At 45.4% G+C, this 22,872-nt stretch overlaps 1 protein-coding gene and 1 pseudogene across 1 annotated transcript in view; both read left to right on the forward strand.

The window, feature by feature from the left end:
- TNRC6C (trinucleotide repeat containing adaptor 6C) overlaps window positions 1-17,251 on the forward strand; it is a 238,841-nt gene extending 221,590 nt beyond the window's left edge. The window contains 5 exon segments of the mRNA XM_030534098.1: window positions 342-458; window positions 8,994-9,188; window positions 11,348-11,418; window positions 12,346-12,485; window positions 16,235-17,251. Coding sequence (XP_030389958.1) covers window positions 342-458; window positions 8,994-9,188; window positions 11,348-11,418; window positions 12,346-12,485; window positions 16,235-16,595 — 884 coding nt within the window. The 3' untranslated portion in view covers window positions 16,596-17,251.
- On the forward strand, window positions 17,138-21,557 carry LOC115635410 (annotated as a pseudogene).
- The last annotated feature ends 1,315 nt before the right edge of the window (window positions 21,558-22,872 follow it).

Raw genomic sequence — 22,872 nt, forward strand, 5'->3', positions numbered from 1 at the left:
GCTGGTGCTTGGATAGGCTGATAAGCATGTTATAAAATGCAGACAGACAGCTTCCCTCCTTCAGATCTAGGTTTTAACGCTGATGTCTCAAGAGTCAGGTAATCTTAAGGGAAATCCAAAATTTGTCTTCTGCATGGGCACCAACACACTTGCCAACTTTCTTTTCTTTTATACCGAAGAATTCTGCTTCACTTTATCATGCTTTCTATAACATTTCATTCATGGTTAGAGGAAGCTGGTTGCCTGGTTTGTATTTGCACATGATGCAGTTAGAATTGCTTATTCTGCAGCAAATACCATTTTGCCCATCTTTCTTAGTTGCTTCTTTGCTGGTTCTGCAGGGTCATCCCCAACATCATCTCAGAATGCCACGCTGCCTTCATCGAGTGCCTGGCCGCTTAGTGCCTCCGGCTACAGTAGCTCTTTCAGCAGTATTGCATCCGCACCTAGCATTGCAGGTACGAGAAATGGCCTTTCTACTTTCAGCATCCTTCTCCATTCCCAAAGAACGAAGGCCCTGAAAAAGTGCTTTTCTCTGGTTATTATAGTAGTATTACTACAGACTTCATATCTTTTGAGCACGGTGCTGCTCCCACTGGCAGCTCTGCAGTGGTGAGCATTTTAATCAGGTGCCTGGAGTTGTGACTATCTGAGAAGTGTGCTAATGAAATATATATTCAGCCCACTTTATATCATGATGCTACCACTTTATTTTGGCATTCATAGTTTTTCAGCAAAGTTTATTTTTGCTCCAACTGTGAGGCAGAATGTTCTCTGAGAACTCAATGATAACATTATTGCTGGATCTTACCAGGAAAGGTTGATCTGAAAGCTGTTGCGAGTAAATAGTTTCAAAACTGAACAGTTTTCAGCCCTATTAATACACAGGAAACAGTTTAGCACTAGCTCAAAGAGGTGTTTTGATTATTTTTAATAAGAAAGCTAAATAGGAATACGTTTGTATAGTACTACCATAATGTGTTTTGACTATCCCTTTAGTTAAGTAGCTGCTATAAAGTTCTAGCCCCACTATTTTTAGGATTTCTTTGAGTCCAGTAAACTCGTGATGTGGAAACTGTAGAAAAACTTCTAAAATTTCCAAACTTAAGTACTGCCACAATAATCAAGGCTTCATATTTCCCACTGCAGTTAAAAACTTTGCAACACAAACCACATGCAAAGCGATGCAATCCTGTCTGCCAAATCTTGCAATCCTGTCTGTCTCAAAAAATAACTAAATCTTCAGAGTACTGAAAGCTGGAAATGTGGAGCCAGTATGAAATAAACATATTAGAATATAAAAATACCCACTCTGATTGCTTTATTCATGTTTATATTTAATAAATTAAAAAACCTCATTTTAATTTAAATGAAGCTTGAACATCCAGGGACCTTAGTGCAACATTGAGGTCTGTGTTGCCACAAAGCAAAGGGGCCTTGAAGTGTTCTGTTACAAGGAGAGTAAAGTAATGGCTTGCTTCTTCTTCGAGTGATTGCTCACATCCATTCCAGTTAGGTGTGCGCGCCGCGCGTGCACGTTCGTCGGAAACTTTTTACCCTAGCAACTCCAGTGGGCCGGCAGGTCGCCCCCTGGAGTGGCGCCGCCATGGCGCCCAATATATATCCCTGCCGGCCCGCCCGCTCCTCAGTTCCTTCTTACCGCCGTGTCGGTCGTTGGAACTGTGGAGCGCGGCATAGCTGTCCTCCACGTCCCTAGCTCTCCTAGTTTCTATCGCTTGTTTATCGCTTATCTCTAGTTCTATATAGTTGTTAATTAGTATTGTTAAGTAGATAGTTTAGTAAATAGCTGTTAAGTAGTTCCTTGCCGGGGGCTTAGCCCTTCCCGGCACCGGGCGCCAGGCTCATGCCTGTTTCGCCAGGCTTCAAGCAGTGTGCGGCCTGCAAGAAGCCCATGCCTACCAGCGATCCCCACGAAGCGTGCCTGAAGTGCCTCGGGGAATCGCACAGATCTGACAAGTGCCGCATCTGTAAGGCTTTTAAGCCGAGGACAAAAAAAGGAGAGGGATCAGAGGCTCCGAACTCTCCTAATGGAGGCGGCACTTGACCCGTCGACTTCGCAGACCGTGGTTTCGGCACCGGCACCGGATCGCTCCGGCACCGAGAAGACTCCCCGGCACCGACCTTCTCCGGCACCGGAATCAGAGCCTAGGCCGTCGAAGTCTAATACTCCGGCCAGGCAGACCCGGCTTGAGCGCCCGGCCTCAACATCGGCCGCGGCACCGCCGGCACCGTCAGCACCGTTGACTCCGGGCCCGGCGGGTCCGTTGAGTCCGGTGCCGCCGAGCTCCCCCATGAGATCTGGGGTTGAGATAGTGGTCCCATCCACTCCGGAGACCTTCGCCTCGGCTCGGGACCTTATTGCCCTGACTGAGCCCACTCGGCTGCCACCTCCGGTGCGGGTTGTGTCCAGAGGCAAGCCCATGCTGTCGGCGCCGCCCAGAGACAGTCGTTCGCCATCCAGGTCCCGACGTCTTGGGCGCTCCAGATCCCGACGCCGCTCGCAGTCCCGGCACCGCTCCCCTCAGCGATACCGGTCGCACTCGCGGCAACGGTCGGCATCGAGACGGTCGCGGTCAGGCTCCAGTCGGCGTCACCGGCACCGCGACTCCAGGAGCAGGTCCCGACGCTACTCCCCGCACCGGTCGACCTCCCGGCACCGAGCTGGTGGCAGGTCCCGGTCCCGGTCCCGGTCTCGCTCGACCTCCCGGCACCGAGCTGGTGGCAGTCCCGGTCCCGGTCGATCTCCCGGCACCGAGCTGGTGGCAGGTCCCGGTCCCGGTCGATCTCCCGGCACCGAGCTGGTGGCAGGTCCCGGTCCCGGTCGATCTCCCGGCACCGAGCTGGTAGTAGGTCCCGGCACCGAAGCGGCGCCCGGCACCGAAGCGGCGCCCGGCACCGTGACAGATCCCGGTCCCGGTCCCGATCCCGGCACCGATATGACTCCCGGCACCGGTCCCCGGCACCGAGACGATCCTCCGTGCCGGCCCGCGCAGACCCGTACCATCCAGGGTCGGCCCCGCCGTGGCCCTCGAGGCAGCCGTCCGTATCCTCCCAGACGGACAGCGGCTATGCGCTGGGCACCGACCGGCAGGCGGCGCTGTTTGCTGATCCGCCGCTGCAGGACCAAGGCCCACAACAGTGGGGATTCTGGACACCTTGGGCGTACCATCAGGCCCAGGGCCCCCAGCAGCTCCCTGCTAGGCCGGCGACTGCGGAGCGTAGGGCCCCTGAAGCCTCTTTGTCTCGCCCCCCTCCCTCCCCGGAAGGGGACGAAGGGTCCAAACAGCAGGACTCCGCTGTGGCTCCGGAGACAGAGGCGAGGGCTGAGGAAGACCCTCAGTTGGACACTATTGTGCCTGGGGTCTCATCATCCTCCTCCCCGGATGAGGCGGTGGCGGGTACCTCCTCCAACAGTCCCCCCCCGCTGGATCTCAGGGCGCACCAGGACCTCCTCAGGCGATTGGCTCAAAACCTGAGTCTGCAAGCAGAGGAGGTCTCGGAGATAGAGGACCCAATTGTCACCATCCTCTCTTCCGATGCTCCCACCAGGGTCGCCCTGCCGTTCATACGGACCATCCAGGCCAATGCCAATACTATCTGGCAGTCCCCGGCCTCCATCCCTCCGACAGCAAAAGGAGTCGAGAGGAAGTACATGGCCCCTTCTAAGGGGTACGAATATTTACATGTTCACCCGACTCCCGGTTCACTGGTAGTGCAATCGGTGAACGATAGGGAGCGTCACGGCCAGGAGGCTCCGGCCCCCAAATCCAGAGAAGCCAGGCGGATGGACCTCCTTGGCCGTAAGGTGTATTCGGCTGGGGCACTGCAGCTCAGGGTCTCTAACCAGCAGGCCCTGCTGAGCAGATACGCCTTTAACTCCTGGGTGGCAGTGGACAAATTTAAGGAGCTGCTGCCACAGGATGCTCGCCAAGAGTTTACGGCCATCCTGGACGAAGGCAAGAAGGTCGCGCGCACGGCCTTACAAGCCTCCTTGGACGCTGCGGACTCGGCTGCCCGTACCCTCGCGTCAGGAGTTACGATGCGTCGCATCTCCTGGCTGCAGGTTTCCGGCCTTCCGCCGGAGCTCCAGCACACGATACAGGACCTTCCTTTCGAAGGCCAGGGCCTGTTTTCCGATAAGACAGACCCCAGACTTAAGAGTTTAAAGGACAACCGGGTCATTGCGCGGTCCCTCGGGATGCACACCCCCGTGACACAGCGTAGACCCTTTAGGCCGCAACAACAGCAGCACCGTCGGCCGTTTTCCCAGTTCCGCCAGCGGCAGGACCTTTACAGGCGCCGCGGCAGGAACGGGAGGCGCAGGCAGTCGGGGAACCAAGGGGGGCAGAACCAAGGCTCCTCAAAACCCCCGCCTGGTCCTAAGCCTTCATTTTGAAGGTGCGCTCGAGGGCGCAGTAACAGTTTCCCCTATGGATCCTTCCCCCCCGTTTTCCAACCGCCTTTCGTTTTTCCTCCCGGCGTGGTCCCAAATAACATCGGACCGCTGGGTCTTAAGCGTGGTGCAGACGGGGTACCGCCTGCAGTTTGTTTCGTTTCCTCCTTCCCGCCCTCCTTCCTCGTCCCTCTTCAGGGACCCCTCTCACGAGCAATTCCTTCGGCAGGAGGTGCGGACGCTCCTCAGCAAAGGAGCTATAGAGGCGGTTCCCGAAAACGAGAAAGGCAAGGGGTTTTATTCCCGCTATTTTCTGATCCCCAAGGCCAAGGGGGGCCTCAGGCCTATCCTCGACCTGCGAGAGCTCAACAAATACCTCGTGAAGTTGAAGTTCCGCATGGTATCCCTGGGGACCATCATTCCATCCCTGGATCCGGGAGACTGGTACGCCGCCCTCGACATGCAGGACGCGTATTTCCACGTTGCCATTTGGCCACGCCACAGACGCTTCCTCCGCTTCGTTGTGGGGGCTCGTCATTATCAATTTGCGGTCCTCCCGTTTGGCCTGTCCACGGCCCCGAGGGTGTTTACAAAATGCATGGCAGTTGTCGTGGCGCATCTTCGGCGCAACCGTGTCCACGTGTTCCCTTATCTGGACGATTGGTTGATTCGGGGCACGTCGGAACAGCAGGTGTACAGCCATGTCCGCGTGATCACCGGCATGTTTGCGAGTCTGGGCCTCTTGATAAACACAGACAAGTCCACCCTGAGGCCCACTCAGAAGGTGGAATTTATCGGGGCCGTCCTGGACGCCACTGTGGGCAGGGCCTCGCTGCCTCGGCAGCGGTTCCAGACCATGGCGGCGATCGTTCAACGCTTGCGGTCAGCCCCGTTGACGTCAGTGAGGACATGTCTAACCCTGTTAGGCCACATGGCGGCGTGCACTTTTGTGACCGACTACGCTCGGCTCCGCATGAGGCCTCTCCAGCTGTGGCTTATCAGTCATTACAGGCCAAGGCAACCGCTAGACATGTTAATCACAGTCCCCCAGAAGGTCTTAGATTCCCTCGGCTGGTGGTTGGACCAGTCCGTATTGTGTGCGGGTCTTCCCTTTCACCCGTCTCAGCCCTCGGTATCCCTGACAACGGATGCCTCAGATCTAGGCTGGGGGGCCCACCTAGGGACCCTGCGGACGCAGGGCCTATGGTCCCAGGAGGAGGTGGGGCTACACATCAACATGAGGGAGTTGAGAGCGGTCCGCCTTGCTTGCCAAACGTTTTGTCATCAGCTTCAGGGTCGTTGTGTAGCCGTGTTCATGGACAACACGACGACCATGTATTATATCAACAAGCAGGGCGGCACCAGGTCCTCCTCCCTGTGCCTCGAGGCGATACGACTCTGGGACTTTTGCGTAGCCCACTCCATTCACCTCAGGGCTTCCTTCCTTCCCGGAGTACGGAACACGCTGGCGGATCGATTGAGCAGATCCTTCCTGTCACACGAGTGGTCCCTTCGCCCGGACGTCGCTCTCTCCATTTTCCGGAGGTGGGGTTATCCCCGGGTGGACCTCTTTGCGTCCAAGGGGAACAGGAAGTGCCAAGCGTTCTGCTCCTTTCAGGGCAGGGAGCCGGGGTCGATAGCGGATGCCTTCCTCATCCAGTGGTCGACCCACCTGTACTATGCGTTTCCTCCGTTCCCTCTGGTTCACAAGGTCCTCCTGAAGGTGCGCAGAGACAGGGCTCGTGTGATCATGGTGGCCCCGGCATGGCCCAGACAGCACTGGTACACCATGCTGCTAGACTTGGCCGTAGCCGACCCAGTTCCCCTGCCCCTTCATCCGGACCTGATTACCCAGGACCACGGGTCTCTCTGTCACCCAGACCTGCAGTCGCTGCACCTAGCGGCGTGGCTCCTGTGTGGCTAACTGGTTCCGAGCTGCGCTGCTCCACGCCTGTGAGAGAGGTGCTCTTGGGCAGCAGGAAACCGTCCACAAGAGCCACATATTCGGCAAAATGGAAACGCTTCTCCTGTTGGTGCGTAGAGAGAAATCTCCGCCCTATGGAAGTTTCGGTATCCGAAATCTTAGACTATGTTTGGTCCCTCAAAGGGCAAGGTCTGGCCTTATCGTCGTTGCGAGTCCATCTGGCAGCTATCTCCACCTTTCACCCGGGTGCGGACGGTCGCTCCGTTTTTTCTCACCCGACGGTGTCGAGATTTCTTAAAGGGCTGGAACGGTTATTCCCTAACGTCCGTCCCCCTGCTCCAACCTGGGATCTTAACCTGGTGTTGTCCCGGCTCATGGGGCCCCCCTTTGAGCCGTTAGCTACTTGCTCCCTGCTTTACCTCTCTTGGAAGGCTGCCTTTCTAGTAGCCATCACCTCAGCTAGACGGGTGTCGGAACTCCGAGCCCTTGTGGTAGACCCCCCATATACGGTCTTCCACAAAGACAAGGTACAGCTTAGACCACACCCTGCCTTTCTACCCAAGGTGGTCTCAGCCTTCCACGTCAACCAAGAGATTTTCCTCCCGGTTTTTTTTCCCAAAACCTCACTCCTCAGGCAGGGAGCAGCAGCTCCACTCGCTGGATGTCCGTAGAGCTCTCGCGTTCTACATAGAGAGGACCAAACCCTTCCGCAAATCCCCCCAGCTTTTCGTGGCGGTAGCGGACCGTATGAAAGGGCTTCCTATCTCCTCCCAGAGGTTATCCTCGTGGGTTACGTCCTGCATCAGGACCTGTTATGACTTGGCCCATGTCCCTACGGGCCGTGTGACTGCGCATTCTACCAGGGCGCAGGCGTCGTCGCTAGCTTTCCTCGCCCGTGTGCCCATCCAGGAAATCTGTCGGGCAGCGACCTGGTCATCGGTCCACACCTTTGCTTCCCACTACGCCCTGGTACAGCAGTCGAGAGAGGATGCGGCCTTCGGAACTGCAGTGCTCCGTGCCGCGACTTCTCACTCCGACCCCACCGCCTAGGTATGGCTTGGGAGTCACCTAACTGGAATGGATGTGAGCAATCACTCGAAGAAGAAAAGACGGTTACTCACCTTTGTAACTGTTGTTCTTCGAGATGTGTTGCTCACATCCATTCCACACCGCCCTCCTTCCCCACTGTCGGAGTAGCCGGCAAGAAGGAACTGAGGAGCGGGCGGGCCGGCAGGGATATATATTGGGCGCCATGGCGGCGCCACTCCAGGGGGCGACCTGCCGGCCCACTGGAGTTGCTAGGGTAAAAAGTTTCCGACGAACGTGCACGCGCGGCGCGCACACCTAACTGGAATGGATGTGAGCAACACATCTCGAAGAACAACAGTTACAAAGGTGAGTAACCGTCTTTTATCCCTTAATATTATCTGCCATGCATATTTCCTTTTTATTTGTTTGGGGGGTTTTTTGCTGTTACATCCTATCTGCATGTGAACCTCATAAGAATCAGTGACATAGCAACATCTAACTTTTATTGATGCACATTCATTATATGTTGAATTGTAAGCCCAGCTGCTGCTACTAGTTCTAAAAATCAAACTTTCAAATTTCTTTTCTCAAGCGGTTACTTGAACAGTATTAACAACTTCCTTTTTTGTCACTGCAGTTTGCACAAAAATATTGGCCTCTGATTTTACACCAGTTTGATTCCGTTGACATCAATGGAGTTGCTCTTGATATACATAGGTGTTAATGAGAAGAGGGGAATCAGGCTTTATATCTTTGGTATATATGTGTAGCTACATGAAAGACAGGCAGGTGTGTGGAAGCTTTATGGTGAAACATTTCAGAGATGATCATATGACAGTGTGCATTTTGTTTGGTAGTGTCTATAATTTAAGTTGGTCCTGTTTGTGTTAATGACACCAAAATGCTAACCTGTCCTTTTTTTGTTTTAATGTTTGTCTTTGAAATGTGTAATTTTAGGTCATTATAGTATGCTTGATAAATCTCTGGTTTGGCAGGAATTGGAATAAAATAATTATGATACCAATATAAATGAAGGTAGAATTCAGAGCATAACAAAAAGTGGTCAACAAAAAGTTGTAAGAACTGGTAGATTGTGATATATAGGGCTTTTCTCGTAAGATTGATAGTGTCTCAAAGAGGAACTTGTAAAAGAATCCATATGCCTGATGCGTTTATCTTTGAATATTCAGCAGCACAGGAAATTTTCCCCTTTCTACCTCTTCTGAAATCAGCTTAATTCTGAACCATGAGAACTCGTGTGTGTGCTAATTTCTGCATTTTAAATAACAGTGGTTGTTCCTTCTTGGGTGCAGAAAGTATAAACTTCATTATTTTAATAATTTGGGCTAAATAACTTAGAACATATACAGTAATGATTTTATTTTTGATTTTGGCTAATCAAACATATTCTCTAGTCTTGTTTTAAAGTTTTTTGTCCTCTATCAGAAAGAGAAGTGGTGGGTGCCGCAATAGCAAGCGGACAATAGTAACAAATGTCAGATACTAGTAGATTATAATAATGAACAGCCTTGAGGATCACCTCTTCACTTACTGGAGTTGCAGATTGTTCAGATTTTTTTTTAACTTGTTTACCAAAAGTACATGAATTATGTTTCTCTGTTGCAGGTAAATTGTCAGACATCAAGTCTACATGGTCCTCTGGCCCAATCTCTCACACACAAGCCTCTCTATCCCATGAACTATGGAAGGTACCCAGAAACACTACTGCTCCTACGAGACCACCTCCAGGTTTAACAAACACCAAGCCATCATCTACCTGGGGTGCCAGTCCACTGGGTTGGACCAGCTCTTATTCCTCTGGTATTCCTCTGACTCCTACATTTTATAATATTGCAATGCTCTTGTTTGTTTTTATTCTCTATGTTTCAGTTGTATGGCACCCTTTTGCTCTAGTACTATGCTCCTGGTACTTGAGGTTCAATAAATGCAGTTGAAATGCAGGTTTTATTTTCTATCACTTAGGGTTTGGCTACACTTGCAGGTGTGCAGCGCTGGGAGTTAAAGCTGTCTTCGTACAGCTGTGTAGGGAAAGCGCTGCAGTGTGGCCACACTGACAGTTACCAACGCTGCTTGGAAGTGGTGCATTATGGGCAGCTATCCCAGCGTTCAAGTGGCTGCAACGTGCTTTTCAAAAGAGGAGGGTGGGGTGGAGTGTGACGGAGTGTGGAGGAGACAGAGAGAGTGTGGATTTTTGGAGCTGACACTGTGTCAGCTCCCTGCCTTGCAAGTTCCAGCCCCCTCCCCTGCAAGTTCCAGCCCCCTCCCCCAGCCCTCTCTCATTCACTAAATGCAAATAGCCTTTTCCTCACAGACCAGATAAGCAGCTGCTCCAAAACGGACTCCCCCCGCCTGCCTGCCCTGCTGCTTCTCTCCTCAAGCAAACGCTAGGGGATTCCCCTGCCTGCCTCTGCTCAAGCAAACAGGAGCTGTGTTTGTTTTTTAGATAAGCAGCTCTGGGAGCCCCGAGTTCACAACAAAACAAAGAGAGGCATCACAACAAAACAGAGTGTTATCTTTACTAAGCATTATGGGAAGGTTTTGGAGGTCAGTTACAGCGTAGTAAGATTAATCACTGTTTACACTGCCACTGCAGCACTCCAGCACTGCAGCACCAGGGCTGTTCTCTTTATTCCTCTCGTCCATGTGGAGTACAACCACCGCTATAGCTAGGGAGATAAAGCGCTGTATGTGCCTTGCCAGTGTGGACGGGGAGTAAGTTACAGCGCTGTAACTCTCAAGTGTAGCCAAGCCCCTAGGGTGGCTCATACTCAAAATAAAGTCATGGGTCAATAGGGCATGTTTCTAATCAGTGGGAAATAATTTCACTACAACAGGAGTCTTTGTTTATAATACTTTTTTCTAAATATCTTGAGACTTTTCTCTTCCTTTGTGGCAGGTGTTTTTCTGTGAATTGTTGCAAGACTTCAGTATTAGCTAATTAATCAGTAGAATGTATTACATAGAATACACATCCACTGCTTAATTTTTGTCAGGACTGAGCCCCAGCACCTCTAGGCTTGGCAATTTATAGCCCCGACACCTCTGGGGTTGCCACATCAGTTTTGAAAGTAAAAAAATTGCATGAGCCCCCGCACTTCTTTTATTACAAATTAAGTACTGTACATCTCTATAGCAGGGATGCAAAACATCCAGGACCTGATTATCCCGTCAGCTGTATGATGAATACAACTGAAGGGATGACTGGGCCCCCAGACAGTAAGGTATAATTTCTTTTCTGTCAATCTGTTTCTTTGGCTGTCATAATTTTGTTTATACACAAATTAAAGAGGAGATATGTACATAATACCTATATACCGTGTGTATTTGTTTATCATAAAGCATCTGCATCAGAAAAGTCACTACTATTACCTTACTATTTTATCAATCATCTTCCCAAAAAGCTGAGAATTAAATGTTCTCCCCAATTGTCAAAGGCTGTCACATCCATTTTTTCTTGGGAAAAGCCCACCCAATGGCCACAGAGTGCTGATGCAAGGATTCCATCGGCAGACTCAGTATTTTTACCAAAGTAATTTTAGAAGTACTGCAGTTTTTCAAATGCCACTAGAAAATGACATCTCTTGCTTTTAAAGTGTCACCTGCTGGCTAATTCCAGTGTAACCTTAAGAAAGTTTTGGTGACATATTAGCTTTCACCAATATAGTATCACAGTGGCCACCTACGAAAGAGATGATGGCAGGAATGTGAGAAATCCCACTGGTCCTTCAGAGCCAACTGGGAGCATTCTAGTCATGGAGCTCCCTCCTTTCATTCCAAATAAGAAAGGAAAAGAGGATTGAGATAAATTGCTTATTGGATTGTTCATGAGCATGTTTACAATAGCAGTTGCATTGCTAGTGTGTTGTATCTTGCACATTCTTTATTCCTGGTGAGTTTGATTGTTGTATTGTGCTCTCACTAAGATGTTAAATTGTTCCCTTTCTGGATTTATGATACAGGTTCTGCCTGGAGTACTGACAGCTCAGGAAGAACAAGCAGCTGGCTGGTTCTGCGTAACCTCACACCCCAGGTAAGCAGAATAATTTGACCAACTACGCAAAGAACCATGCTATACTTAAGTGTTCTTCCTACCATCTCCTATCAGTTCTGGTCATTTTGGTCAGCTGTAATGAATATATAATAATCATCTATGTAGCAGTAACAGTAATATGTTGAGATAAGTCCACACAGTGGATTTAAGGGTTTTTATGGGAGCCCTTGTGGCCTAGTGGATAGCAACTGGTTTAGAAGTCAGGAATTCCTAGTTCTGTTCCCAGCTCTGCTACTGGCCTGCTGGGTGACCTTAGGTAAGTCACTTCCCATGTCTGTTTCCCATTAGTAATTATTCCTTTGTAAAGCACTTTTAGATCTGTGGATGAAAAGTGCTATATAAGAGCTAATCAAATATGAACTCTGAGTCTGTATAATTAGCCATTCCAGTGTATATCATTTATTTGTTTAAAAGTTAGTTGTGAGAGTGGTGGTTGGGGGGCAAATTAAAAGATTTGAAGTCCAATTTTTCTGGGGTTTTTCCTATTCTCCCCAATCTGTCAATTCCTCTACTCCTCTCCATAGTATAATTCACATGGAGAGGCATAAGACTGAAAGCAGTGGATGCGGAGACCAAGAGATGTCCTGGATTAATATAAACTATTTATGAACAAGCTGTATTCCCGATCAATCCTTGGTAGGCATGTAGTGATAAATGTTTGTATATCAATTTAAAGTAACTGGCACGTTCTATGTGCTGAACTGTAGAGAACCTGAAAAGAAAAGATTACCTCCTCCTAATAAACTAGTGACACATCTAATTAGATTATTTTATCTTGTGGGAGGAAGCTACATTTGCACTCTATGTAAATTTTTTCCTTTATCATTTAAAGCCTCTTCCATTAACAAATATACTAAGGACAACCACAGAAAAAACAAGTCAACTTTTTTCTTCCTCTGCAATTAGATTGATGGTTCTACACTGCGGACACTGTGTTTGCAACATGGCCCTCTAATTACATTCCACCTGAACCTGACTCAAGGGAATGCTGTGGTCCGCTACAGTTCCAAGGAAGAAGCAGCCAAGGCCCAGAAGTCTCTGCATATGTACGGTTTTTCTCTTCTTTTCCTTTTTTCTGTAAAGTAGAATCTAGTACAGTGCCTGTTCTCCTAAGCATTCACTTGTTATGGCACGAATTGCTCTGCAGAATAATTTGGTGGTGTCTTGGAAATTATCTGTTAGCAGAAATTGTAGGAGAGCTGCATAAAGAAAAGTACTTATGGACTAGATACACTCAGAAGTAGTGTATGAAGTGCCATTATAGAAATCAATGGTAGGTGTTCACCATAAGTACTGTGTTCAGTTCTGCTTGCACCACCTCGAAAAAGATACAACAGAAATAGAAGGGACCCGAAGACACTCAACAAAAATGATTAAATTAATGATTCCATGGAAAAAATTCCAAATGCAAAACAGAAAAGACTAGGACTGTTTAGTTCAGAGAAAAAATGAATAAAAAAAGAGGACATGCTAAAGGTAATCAAAATAAGGAATGGTGTAGAGAAGGTAATTCATGCACTGGTACTAATTTTTCCCAAGGGGACTGCCAGTGAAACTGAAAGACATTTAAACTAATGAAAGGATGGTCTTTTTAAACTACATTACTAAAAGAAAAAATGTGGACTCATTGCCACAATCTGTCATTGAGGACAAAATCTTAGTAGCAGTTAAAAAGGGATTTGGCGTTTACGGGGATGAGAATATACATAATTACATTAGATAGATTTAAAAATATAAGGAATATAAATCATAATGATTCAGGGCATAAGACCACCACTAATTGCTAAGAATTAAGAAGAAATTTGCCTTATTGGCAGATTATTCATCATAATAATGTAAAGCTCTCTTCTCCGAAGCATCTTATGCTGACCACTGTTGGAAACAAGATACTGGGATAGATGTAATACTGGACTGATCCGGTATGGCAGTTCCTATTTTTCCCTAGCCTTTAAAATTATGGGGCAATAGTCACTCCAGATGCAAAGTTGCAGCTGGCTTCCCATGATGAGCCTCATTACATACACTTTATCCTTTTATCTAATGTAGAAAAATTTGCATAATTATATGCATGGTGGTGTTGCTTTTTAAAGTTTTGACCTTTCCTTAATTAAAGACTGTGTGGCAGCATTCAGAATAGATAAAGGTCAAAAATTGCCCTGACTTAATGATTTCAGTTTAGATGTGGGTCTAAGTTAAAGAATTTTATCCTTAAGGGGGTGTTTATGCTGTAGTATTGAAAACGTAGATTTAAAAATCAGCATATATTTTAAGAGTATGCAGTACATCCTCAGTGTTCTCCAAGGTTTCAGAGCCATCCATATAAAGGAAGAATTTTGATTAGCGGGGAAATAATGTTAGTACATATTGCTGCTAAGGACATGACAGACCTTGGATTGTGCTGTATGAATTGTGTACAGATACAAAAACATATTGGTTTGGAGAGCAATAATGGTAGATTAAAAAGGAATTTCTCAAAAAGTTAACAAGATTGTAGCATACTGTATATACTCGTTCATAAGTATATACTTGTTCACATTTTTTTTAGTAAAAAAGAGAAGCAACAAAGAAGGGGGTCAGTTTATCAACAGGTATAGAGAGGGAGAGGTGGGACACAGTCTTTCCCCCTAACAGAGGGAGCAAGAAGAGGCAGTACAGCCAGAAGGGAAGAGGCAGGGCCAGATTCCACTTCTGGCCACACTGCTCTCCCCCAGCCTCCGAAACAGCTGCAGCTCCAGGGCTGACAGCCCTCAGCTGTGCTGCTCAGCCCCACCCACCAGAGCAGGCTGTGGCCATGCCACCAGAGCATACTGCAGCCGTGCCACCTGGCCCAGCCGGCTGGAACGTGCTCCAGCCGGCCGGAGCAGCTCCAGCCAAGTCAGAGAGATCCTCCCCTGGCCCTCCCCAGATACGATGGAGTGGGATGGGATGGGATAGGGAGAGTTGGGGGGTCCCAGGCTAGGGGTGGGGGTTATAAAGGGGGTGGTCACAGGGGTTACTCTCCTGACTCCCAGCTTCTCTCCCCCCCTCCCCCACAAAAAAAGTTTCCCCACTAGTTGCTGTCCCAGCCCATCAGGGTAAGCAGCTGGCACGCCTGGACACTTGTTTACTTAGGTTTACCTCCATGCCTGCGGATGCTTGAGGTAAACAAACCATCTCGGTCCTCCAGCAGCTTATCCTGATGGCCTGGGAGCCAAAATTCGCTGACCCCTGAATTATAAGGTCAGCTTTTGAACGGGTAATAAAAAATTTCCATTTTTACTTATCCATCTTGGGGGAGGTCGGCTTATAAACAAACTGGCTTATGATCAAGTATATACAGTAATATATATTCAGCTATCATTTCACAGTTGAAACTCAAATAATGGCTTACATGCAGTTGCTTTTAGAAAATGTGCATCACTGAACTGACATTCAGAAGACCCAGGTTCCATCTCTACCACTGGCTCAATATATGACCTTGAGCAACTCACTTAACCTCTCTTCCTCATTTTCCCAACTTGTAAATTAGGAATAACAGTGCCTACTCACATTTGATATGTGATCTGAGATCCTCATAAAAATACTGTTACATATCACAATAGATCTCTACTCTTGGGCATGCAGGAAATACAGACACTATATGTGCAAAATTCTGAAGAGTTTGATTCCAGCAGAGAACACATGCACAAACCACAGCCATGGAACACAAGTATACCTACTTATGCTGCAGTCACTACTCTTTTCAGTTCTTTGTTATGTGTATCTCATGCACAAAATCCTGTGAACTCCTGTGGAAAGCTTTACTTTCCAAAAACAAAAGAAGTCACAATCCCTGTCTTGAAAAGTTTGCAGTCTAAAAGATACTGTCTGCAGGTATGTGGATTTTTGTGTGTGCATATTGTGACAAAGCTTTGTCCTTGTCTCCATGGGGTCCCACATTTCCTGGCAGATTTTGCTAGTCTCAGAGGCTCACTGTGACCCTCCACATAGCCCTTCTCTGTCTAGAGGCAAGGGTCACAGCCTACTGAGCCATTTTCATCATAAACCAGCAAGGGAGGTTATGAGACACTACCCTCCCTTGCACAGTCTCTGTTATCTCCCAGTCTCAGTGATTAATCAGGGGCAAAGGTGGGGACCCAGCCCAGGGACCCAAATAGTATCAGTATGGTAGCTGACTTTTTAGAAATAGGACGCATACAATTCCTGGGCTACTTCCCCACAGCAGCCCCTACTTCCTCAAGATCCACTTCACTTTATCTCAGGGCCTCCCTCCTTGTACCTGATATGGTTTGTACTTCTCAGTCTCTCCAACAGTGCAACTTCCTCCTACAGCTCCTGACACATGTGCCCAGCTGACTAACCGGGAGGTGTTTAACTAGTTTCAGCCAGCCCCTGATTGGTTTCAGGTGTCCCAATCCACCTAGCTGTCCTCCCTGCCTTCTGGAAAGATCTTAATTGGCCCCAGGTGTCTTAATTGACTTGGAGCAGCTGCCGTTTGCTTATCCTGGTAACAGGGATTTGTTTAGCCTGTGGTTAATGTATCTGTCTCCCATTACTTTACTATAGCCATCTGGCCTTGCCCCATCACAATATGCTTGTACACTTAAGTAATTATGAACTACAATTATTGGGATGAAAATGAGTTGAGGGTAGGAGTTTTAAAAATTTTGAGCTGGCCTAATTTGACCTCCTCCACTGAATTCAAAATGAAAATGAGGTTATAAAAATTCTACCCTCTTAATATAAGCAGGCTCTGATACTTGTGAAAATAGTGTCAGTTGTATCCCTGTGTTTCACTGTGTTGTGTTGTTGTTAGGTGTGTTTTGGGAAACACTACCATCTTGGCTGAGTTTGCTGGTGAAGAAGAAGTAAACCGTTTCTTAGCACAAGGCCAGCCACTGCCACCCACCTCCAGTTGGCAGTCCAACACTGGAACCAATCAGACTCGTATGGGCTCCACGAGCAGCTCTCATGGATTGGTGCGGAATGATGCAGGCCACTGGAATACTCCCTGCCTTGCTGGCAAAGGGAGCAGCGATTTGCTCTGGGGTGGGGTCCCTCAGTACTCAAGCAGCCTTTGGGGGCCCCCCAGCACCGATGATGGCAGGGTTATTGGCAGCCCAACACCTTTGAATACTCTGCTCCCAGGTGATCTTCTCAGTGGAGAGTCCATCTAGGAAGGAGAGAAACAAAGTGGAAATAACAATCATCAGCACTAAAGGAAAAAATTGTAACCCTTTCCAGTCCAGGGCTTCACGAAGAATCCAGCTTTAACAGATCAGACTGGCAGCCCTTTTTAGTACCTCTGTCCAATATCGAATATGAAACTCTGCAGAAGTCCTTGTGAACTGTTAATGAAACAGTATGGGCTACATTTGGTCAGTGTCACATGCTAATGACAGGTTTTCTTTTTTCATGGCTTTTTATTTTGTCGTCTTTTTATGTTTGTATGGTGTTTTTAAAAACGAAGTATAAAAGCTGCTTAGAATAGGTCTATCATGAAGGGCACTTTTCAGAATTTGGGCTGGAAAGGGTTATTTTATCAACTTTGGGGGGAGGGAGAAAATGAAAGCCTATTTTAAATGAGCCTGTGACTATTATGCACATTACCAGAGGCGGACCCAATAATCAGAAGAGAGTGGAGTGTGATATTCATCTTTGGTACAGAAAAGTAATGAATCTGAATGGTAACTATTGACTGTACAGGTTGAATTAGAGGGTGGGGGTGGGGTATCTATGTCCACTGCTCCCATGGATCTGCCTATGCACATTACCCTTGTTTCATTACTTTTTCATGTCATTTTTTTAAAATCCCCCCAAAATATAAAAAGTTTAAAAAAAAAAAAAAACATATCAAACATGCAAATACTTGAATCCAGCAGGCCAATAACAAAATGTGAACACTTTCTAATTATTACACTTCCAGGTTGGCATCAATACACACAAAACAGGCTCTAGGAATTTTTTTAAAGTTCATACTATGTGTTTGTGTTGGAACGTGTGTGTGTGTGTGTGTGTGTGTGTGTGTGTGTGTGTGTGTGTGTGTGTGTGTGTGTGTGTGTGTGAGTGAGATTGTATGTATGTGCGCGCCCGTGTGTGATTTAACAAAAGTGTGGGTTTTTTTTCTCTTATTCAGTATATATGCTTTTTATTTGCTCATTGGTCAAACGTTTAATTGTTATTAGCTTCTAACTTTGCACTGAGTGTCCGCAGCCCTTCTTGTAGCTAATCCTATATGTTAAAAAAAAAATTAAAAAAAAAATTGATAGGAGGGGCCGGCGACAATTCATGTGTAAATGTTTACTCAAGGACTCTTATTGCATTTTAAAAATTACAGTGTGTATCTCTGGAGAATAATATGTATATCTACCTTTAGCGGCTTTTTATTGTGGACTAATGCAAGAAAATTATTACCGGAGTATTGCACCATTTTCCATTCGGAATATAAAGTTTAAAAAAAATACTCGTGTTGAACTGTGGCCATAGATATTTGTAAAGAGTGGATAGTTCCCCTGCAAGCAGGAACACAAACAAGCACTTGGACATAGTTTTGACTGCTTTTGGAGGAGTCAGGAGTTTTGGCTCCCACCTGTTTACAGACCTTTTTTTTTTCTCCTTCAAACTTTAAAATAAAAAAAGAAAGAAAAAAAAAAAGACTTCCATCGTAAAGAAACCTATTTTCAGAATGAAGATATGCTACTTCAGAGCTCTGGGATTGAACAGTGTTGTTATATTATCCTTTTCTTTGGCCATTGCTGTGTACTATTTTTTGTTGTTGTTTTCCTCTTCTTCGTCAATGTGGCGAAAACTTTGTGATCACTATCTTGCACATGGTGGAAGATGTCTCAGGAAAGCCGGGTTTCCCGAGGAGCAACTCCACACCATTTCATGTATTTTTAAACCCAACTCCTAGCACTGAAGATATTATTAAAAAAACAAAATAAAAAAAATAAAAAGACAGAAGAAAATACCTAATCTAATGTGTAGCAGTTACATATTTACCAAATAATGGACTCAAAAGAAATAGATGTTTGAAGAGTGCTTTATATATTAAAAAAAATTGCTTTATGTTTTAAAAAATGATCAATGTTTTTGATTGTTTTGAAAGGAAGAAAGACAATGGAATAACATACCCTTCAAGTATGTTTTAAAAAATTATATGAACATTGTGCTCCCTGCCTGCTTGGATCAGGAAACTTGTGCATTACATTTTTTATTTTTATTTTTTTGGAAGATTAGCTTTTTAATGGTTTTATCAGATAAAAAGGGTCCTGCAAGATTGCAAATCAACAAAAGCTGGTTTTATAGAGGATCATGAACTATGCACAAACTGGGTTCAAGACTTTTTTTCTCAAGTTTTAGTAGTGTATTTAGCTGAATAACCTTTCCTCAGAGTAATTGCATCTCATTGCCATTACACGCAATCTACATATATATTTTATATATACACACACATAAAATATGTATGTGTATGTGTGCGTGTTTCCATACAGTACCTAAAATTTTCCATGCTGAAGTTTAGCACTGAGTTGTAGAAAAACTCCTGATATTTTAAAATTGGCGATGGAAGTTAAAATTTCAGGGGTTTTTTTGTTTTTGTTTTTTTTTGGCCTTTCATTTGGAATTAAGATGTCTGTAACTCTGAGATTAAAAAAAAAAAGTTTGTGGCTTTTAATGTTATTTCTCCTCATAGAATGTGATTGTTAAAGAACATGCACCGAAAGTTGCTTTCGAGAGTACGAAGATTCTTTGAAACTTAATAAATTGCAGTTTTTTCTTGGCTGTTCAAATAAATGTGTATTTTTCTTTAATACAGGGGATACTAAAGGATTTTGTTAAATGTCAGTTTATTTCATGGAGGAAGTTTAATCCTTTCAATATTAATGAAGAGTTGAATGTGAAACCAGGCAAATTACTTCCATTATTAAAGTATCGTCCTTGAAAGGTATGCTAATTGATGACTACACTCTCATAGTCTTTTACCAAATCACATTAGGAACATGTGATGTATAAAAAAGTAGTTATCACATTTTTGTTAGAATTAATTTGTTTCTGCTTCTGTTATTTATCCGTGCTTTTGTTTCCCTTTTAAATTTGAATAGAAGCAGAGGTAGTGGGACCCCATGTATCTCTGCTATAAATGATTATGATGAGGCCACCCAATTATTTTCATATTTGTACCAAACAAGTTTTGAAACCAAGAGTCAGATCCTCAGCTGGTGTAAATCATCATAATTCCTTTGAAGTCAGTGAAGCTATGATTTATACCACCTGAGGATCTGTTCCAGGTCTCCAGAGGTAAAAGCTGTATAACCCACTCCACTACCTGCCTTTTAAGAATTTTTTTAAAAATTGCAATATCTTCATAAAGGTAGTTCAGGGCATCTGAGAGATTTTGAATACTGGAAGGGTTCTGATGGCAGTGTATTGCACTGGCCCAGCTTCCTAAAATTCTCTCATTGGCACAATGGCCAGTGATTCCATAAGTAATATATCTTCATTTAGTAAGAAGGCTCCTTTATGGAATAGAAACAGCTCCTAGTGAGCTCTGTGGCTAGTCTCAGCATATGGCAATATTATCACAAATTATCAATTCTAGATATTGGGGTGATTTTTACTGTGTAAATACCTAAGATAGCTAGATCTGTCTATCTTGCTCATAAACTTGGTAACAAAAATTACATAAATACAGAGGTATAAACATGGTGTTTGGTTCTCTGTTTCCCATGTCCAAAGATGGGTGGTCCCACCCTTCTTTTTGCTTCTCTCCGGGATGATATTTGCAATGCACCTCTGGGAAGAGAGCTTTCGCTATCTTTCATGAAGAAGAATTCAACATCAGATGTTCTCAGCCTTCATTTGTTTGAACTTTGGAGTCTTACAGAGCCAGGTGTTTCAGTCAGCTTCCTTCAGGCTATCAGAGATGGCTTTTTAAAAAGTAGAGCTACTTTCAGAAATTAGAATACATCTTGTCAAAGCAAGAAACAAATGTGACTTTTGGCCAAAAATTGATTGTAGTGCTTGTGATTTTATTTTTCATTTTCAGTTTGCCACATTCATAGCTATTTAATGCATTCAGTGACATAAGATATTTCTTAAAGTTCATATAAAACCGCTGTTAATAATGCAGATTGTTTTGTGTTTTAGAACTTTTACATGGAAATGCTCTAGGGGCTATTGCTTTCATGTGTATGTTGTAGTTATCTTACACAGGGAGCCATGCAATGAGAGTGCTGTCTTCTAAATCCAGACCAAGAATGTTGCTCTTTCCTAAGCAGTCTGAAACTGTCAAACTTCTTCTTAGAGAGAGAAGGTGGGTGAGATAATATCTTTAATTAGACCAGCTTCTGTTGGGAGGAGAGACAAGCTTTTGAGCTTACACAGAGCTCAAAAGCTTGTCTCTCTCACCAGTAGAAGATGGTCTAATAAACAATATTACCTTATCCACCTTATCTCTAATATTCTGTGACCAACACAGCTACAGAAATACTGCAAACTTCCTTATAGTCATTTGTCCAGTCTAGTTTTTTGGTGGTGCCATCAGAGCAGATTGTTTTTCCTGTTATTTTTTCTTCTGCTGTTTCTGCTCCACAGTTGTCATCCTTGATAAATCAGTATATGGTTGTGTATGTGAAGGAGCATTTTATTTACAAAAAAAATGTATGTGTATGTTAAGTATCATTGGAGTTGAGAGAGTCTGGAAATAGAATTGGAACCCTCTAATTTTTGGGTTGTGGATAGCTATGGTATCATAATCAGAGCAAGGATTGTAAGGGTGACCTGTAAGGACCTTCTCATATTGTATATGAACTGCTGCTAAATGTCTGTTAGAATTGACATGTAAAATGACGGCTGTAATAATTGTATCACTGTATTGATGCTGAATGTACAATCTCTTCACCATTATTTTCTCAGTTTTCATGGCGGGGCGGGTTCTGAAAAATCGGCATCAATATATTTAGAACCAACAAACTTAGTATGTAACTGTATGGATGCCTGCCCTACCACCTCCACCCCACCCTCTGTGGGGATTAAAAAACAACCTGGCAACTCCATGAAACATGAGATTCATAATGCTGTCCCTTGGCAGAAACTCTGTCCATAAGACTATTCAGGACCATGTTAGGGGTCCCCTCAGACTGTTTTACCCAGATTCTTGCATCTTCCATGAATGAACCAGCTGAAGGCTTTGTGGGGGAGACAAGCTGTTGTTCGCTAGCATTCTGTCTTTGTCCTGGAAGTGGCCCCTTCCAATTAGAAACCTGTGCTTTTGGAGCTTGCAAGGGGCTCCTCCAACATTCACTCCACTTTTTGGGCGGGAGGGTCCTCTCTAGTTTTCTGGAGAGGGAAAACTCTGCTGATGTGCCCACGTTCTAGTGGGGTGTGGGTGGCTTTGTCTAACATTCCACCCATTCTCAGGTTAAATATTGCTTGCTGCAGGTTGCCAGACTACATTCTCTATTGGCAGATTGAGTCCATGCAAACACAGTAAAGTTTCCCGTTTATATTCTCTTCTCCTTCCCGGCCCTTCTCCCTAATGAAAAAGTTTCATATGGCATTTTATCTTCTGTGTGCCCCCAGTGTTTATTTTTACTGTCGGATGCATTGGAACAATTTGCTTGTAAATTTTCACTGATGAAACATGGTTCCAGTGCAGTCATGGTTTCAGGGTTATTAAAATGTTATAAAACATAATAGGCTGGAAGAGTCCTTTGCTTTTCAATAAATATTCTTTGTAGAGATGGGCTGGCATTAAACTAGCTACATGTGCTGCCTAGTTTCTATAGGTAACCATTCACCTCCCTAGCTGGCTTACCCTGATACATGCAGCAGAAACTCATATTGAAATTAACTGGGTCATTCATTTAAATGTTTATTTTTCAGATAGACAGACTTGTTAATTTTCAAAACTGTGCCTACCCCATTTCTAACCCAGCTGCAGTCCTCAGCACTTTTCTGGCTATTCTGCCACCCTTCCCAATCCATATCAGATAACTGTATTAGAACCAAAATAGACCACTAGAGAGTTACAGACTGACTTCTTCAGTTAGGAAAAGCCTCTTCTGTTTATATCTTTGCAACAGGTGACCTAGTTTGGCTAACGATACAAATGGCTGAACATATAAACCACCTCAGACCCTGCTGGAGCAAAAAAAATCATAAGATTTCAACCACCACACACTCCTTCAACCTTTTCTGTGCACATCTGTGATCTCACTGACTAGCTTCCCTTACTGGGAGGCCCAGTTCTCTTCCTCCCTCCCCACAGGCTTCAAGTAACTCCCAATAAAGTCAAAGCATTTATTAACTTGCAGGGGATCAACTGGACCCCTAAGTACTGATCTCCCAGTACAAGTTGTTTATCCTGCCTATTTACAAATAGTCCTGTTTAGTGGCAGATTCAGCACAAGAGTACCGTATATAATACTAGGGTTAGCAGCTGTATTGACTATT

The sequence above is a fragment of the Gopherus evgoodei genome, chromosome 15 (assembly GCF_007399415.2).
Source record: "Gopherus evgoodei ecotype Sinaloan lineage chromosome 15, rGopEvg1_v1.p, whole genome shotgun sequence".
Classification (NCBI taxonomy): Eukaryota; Metazoa; Chordata; order Testudines; family Testudinidae; genus Gopherus; species Gopherus evgoodei.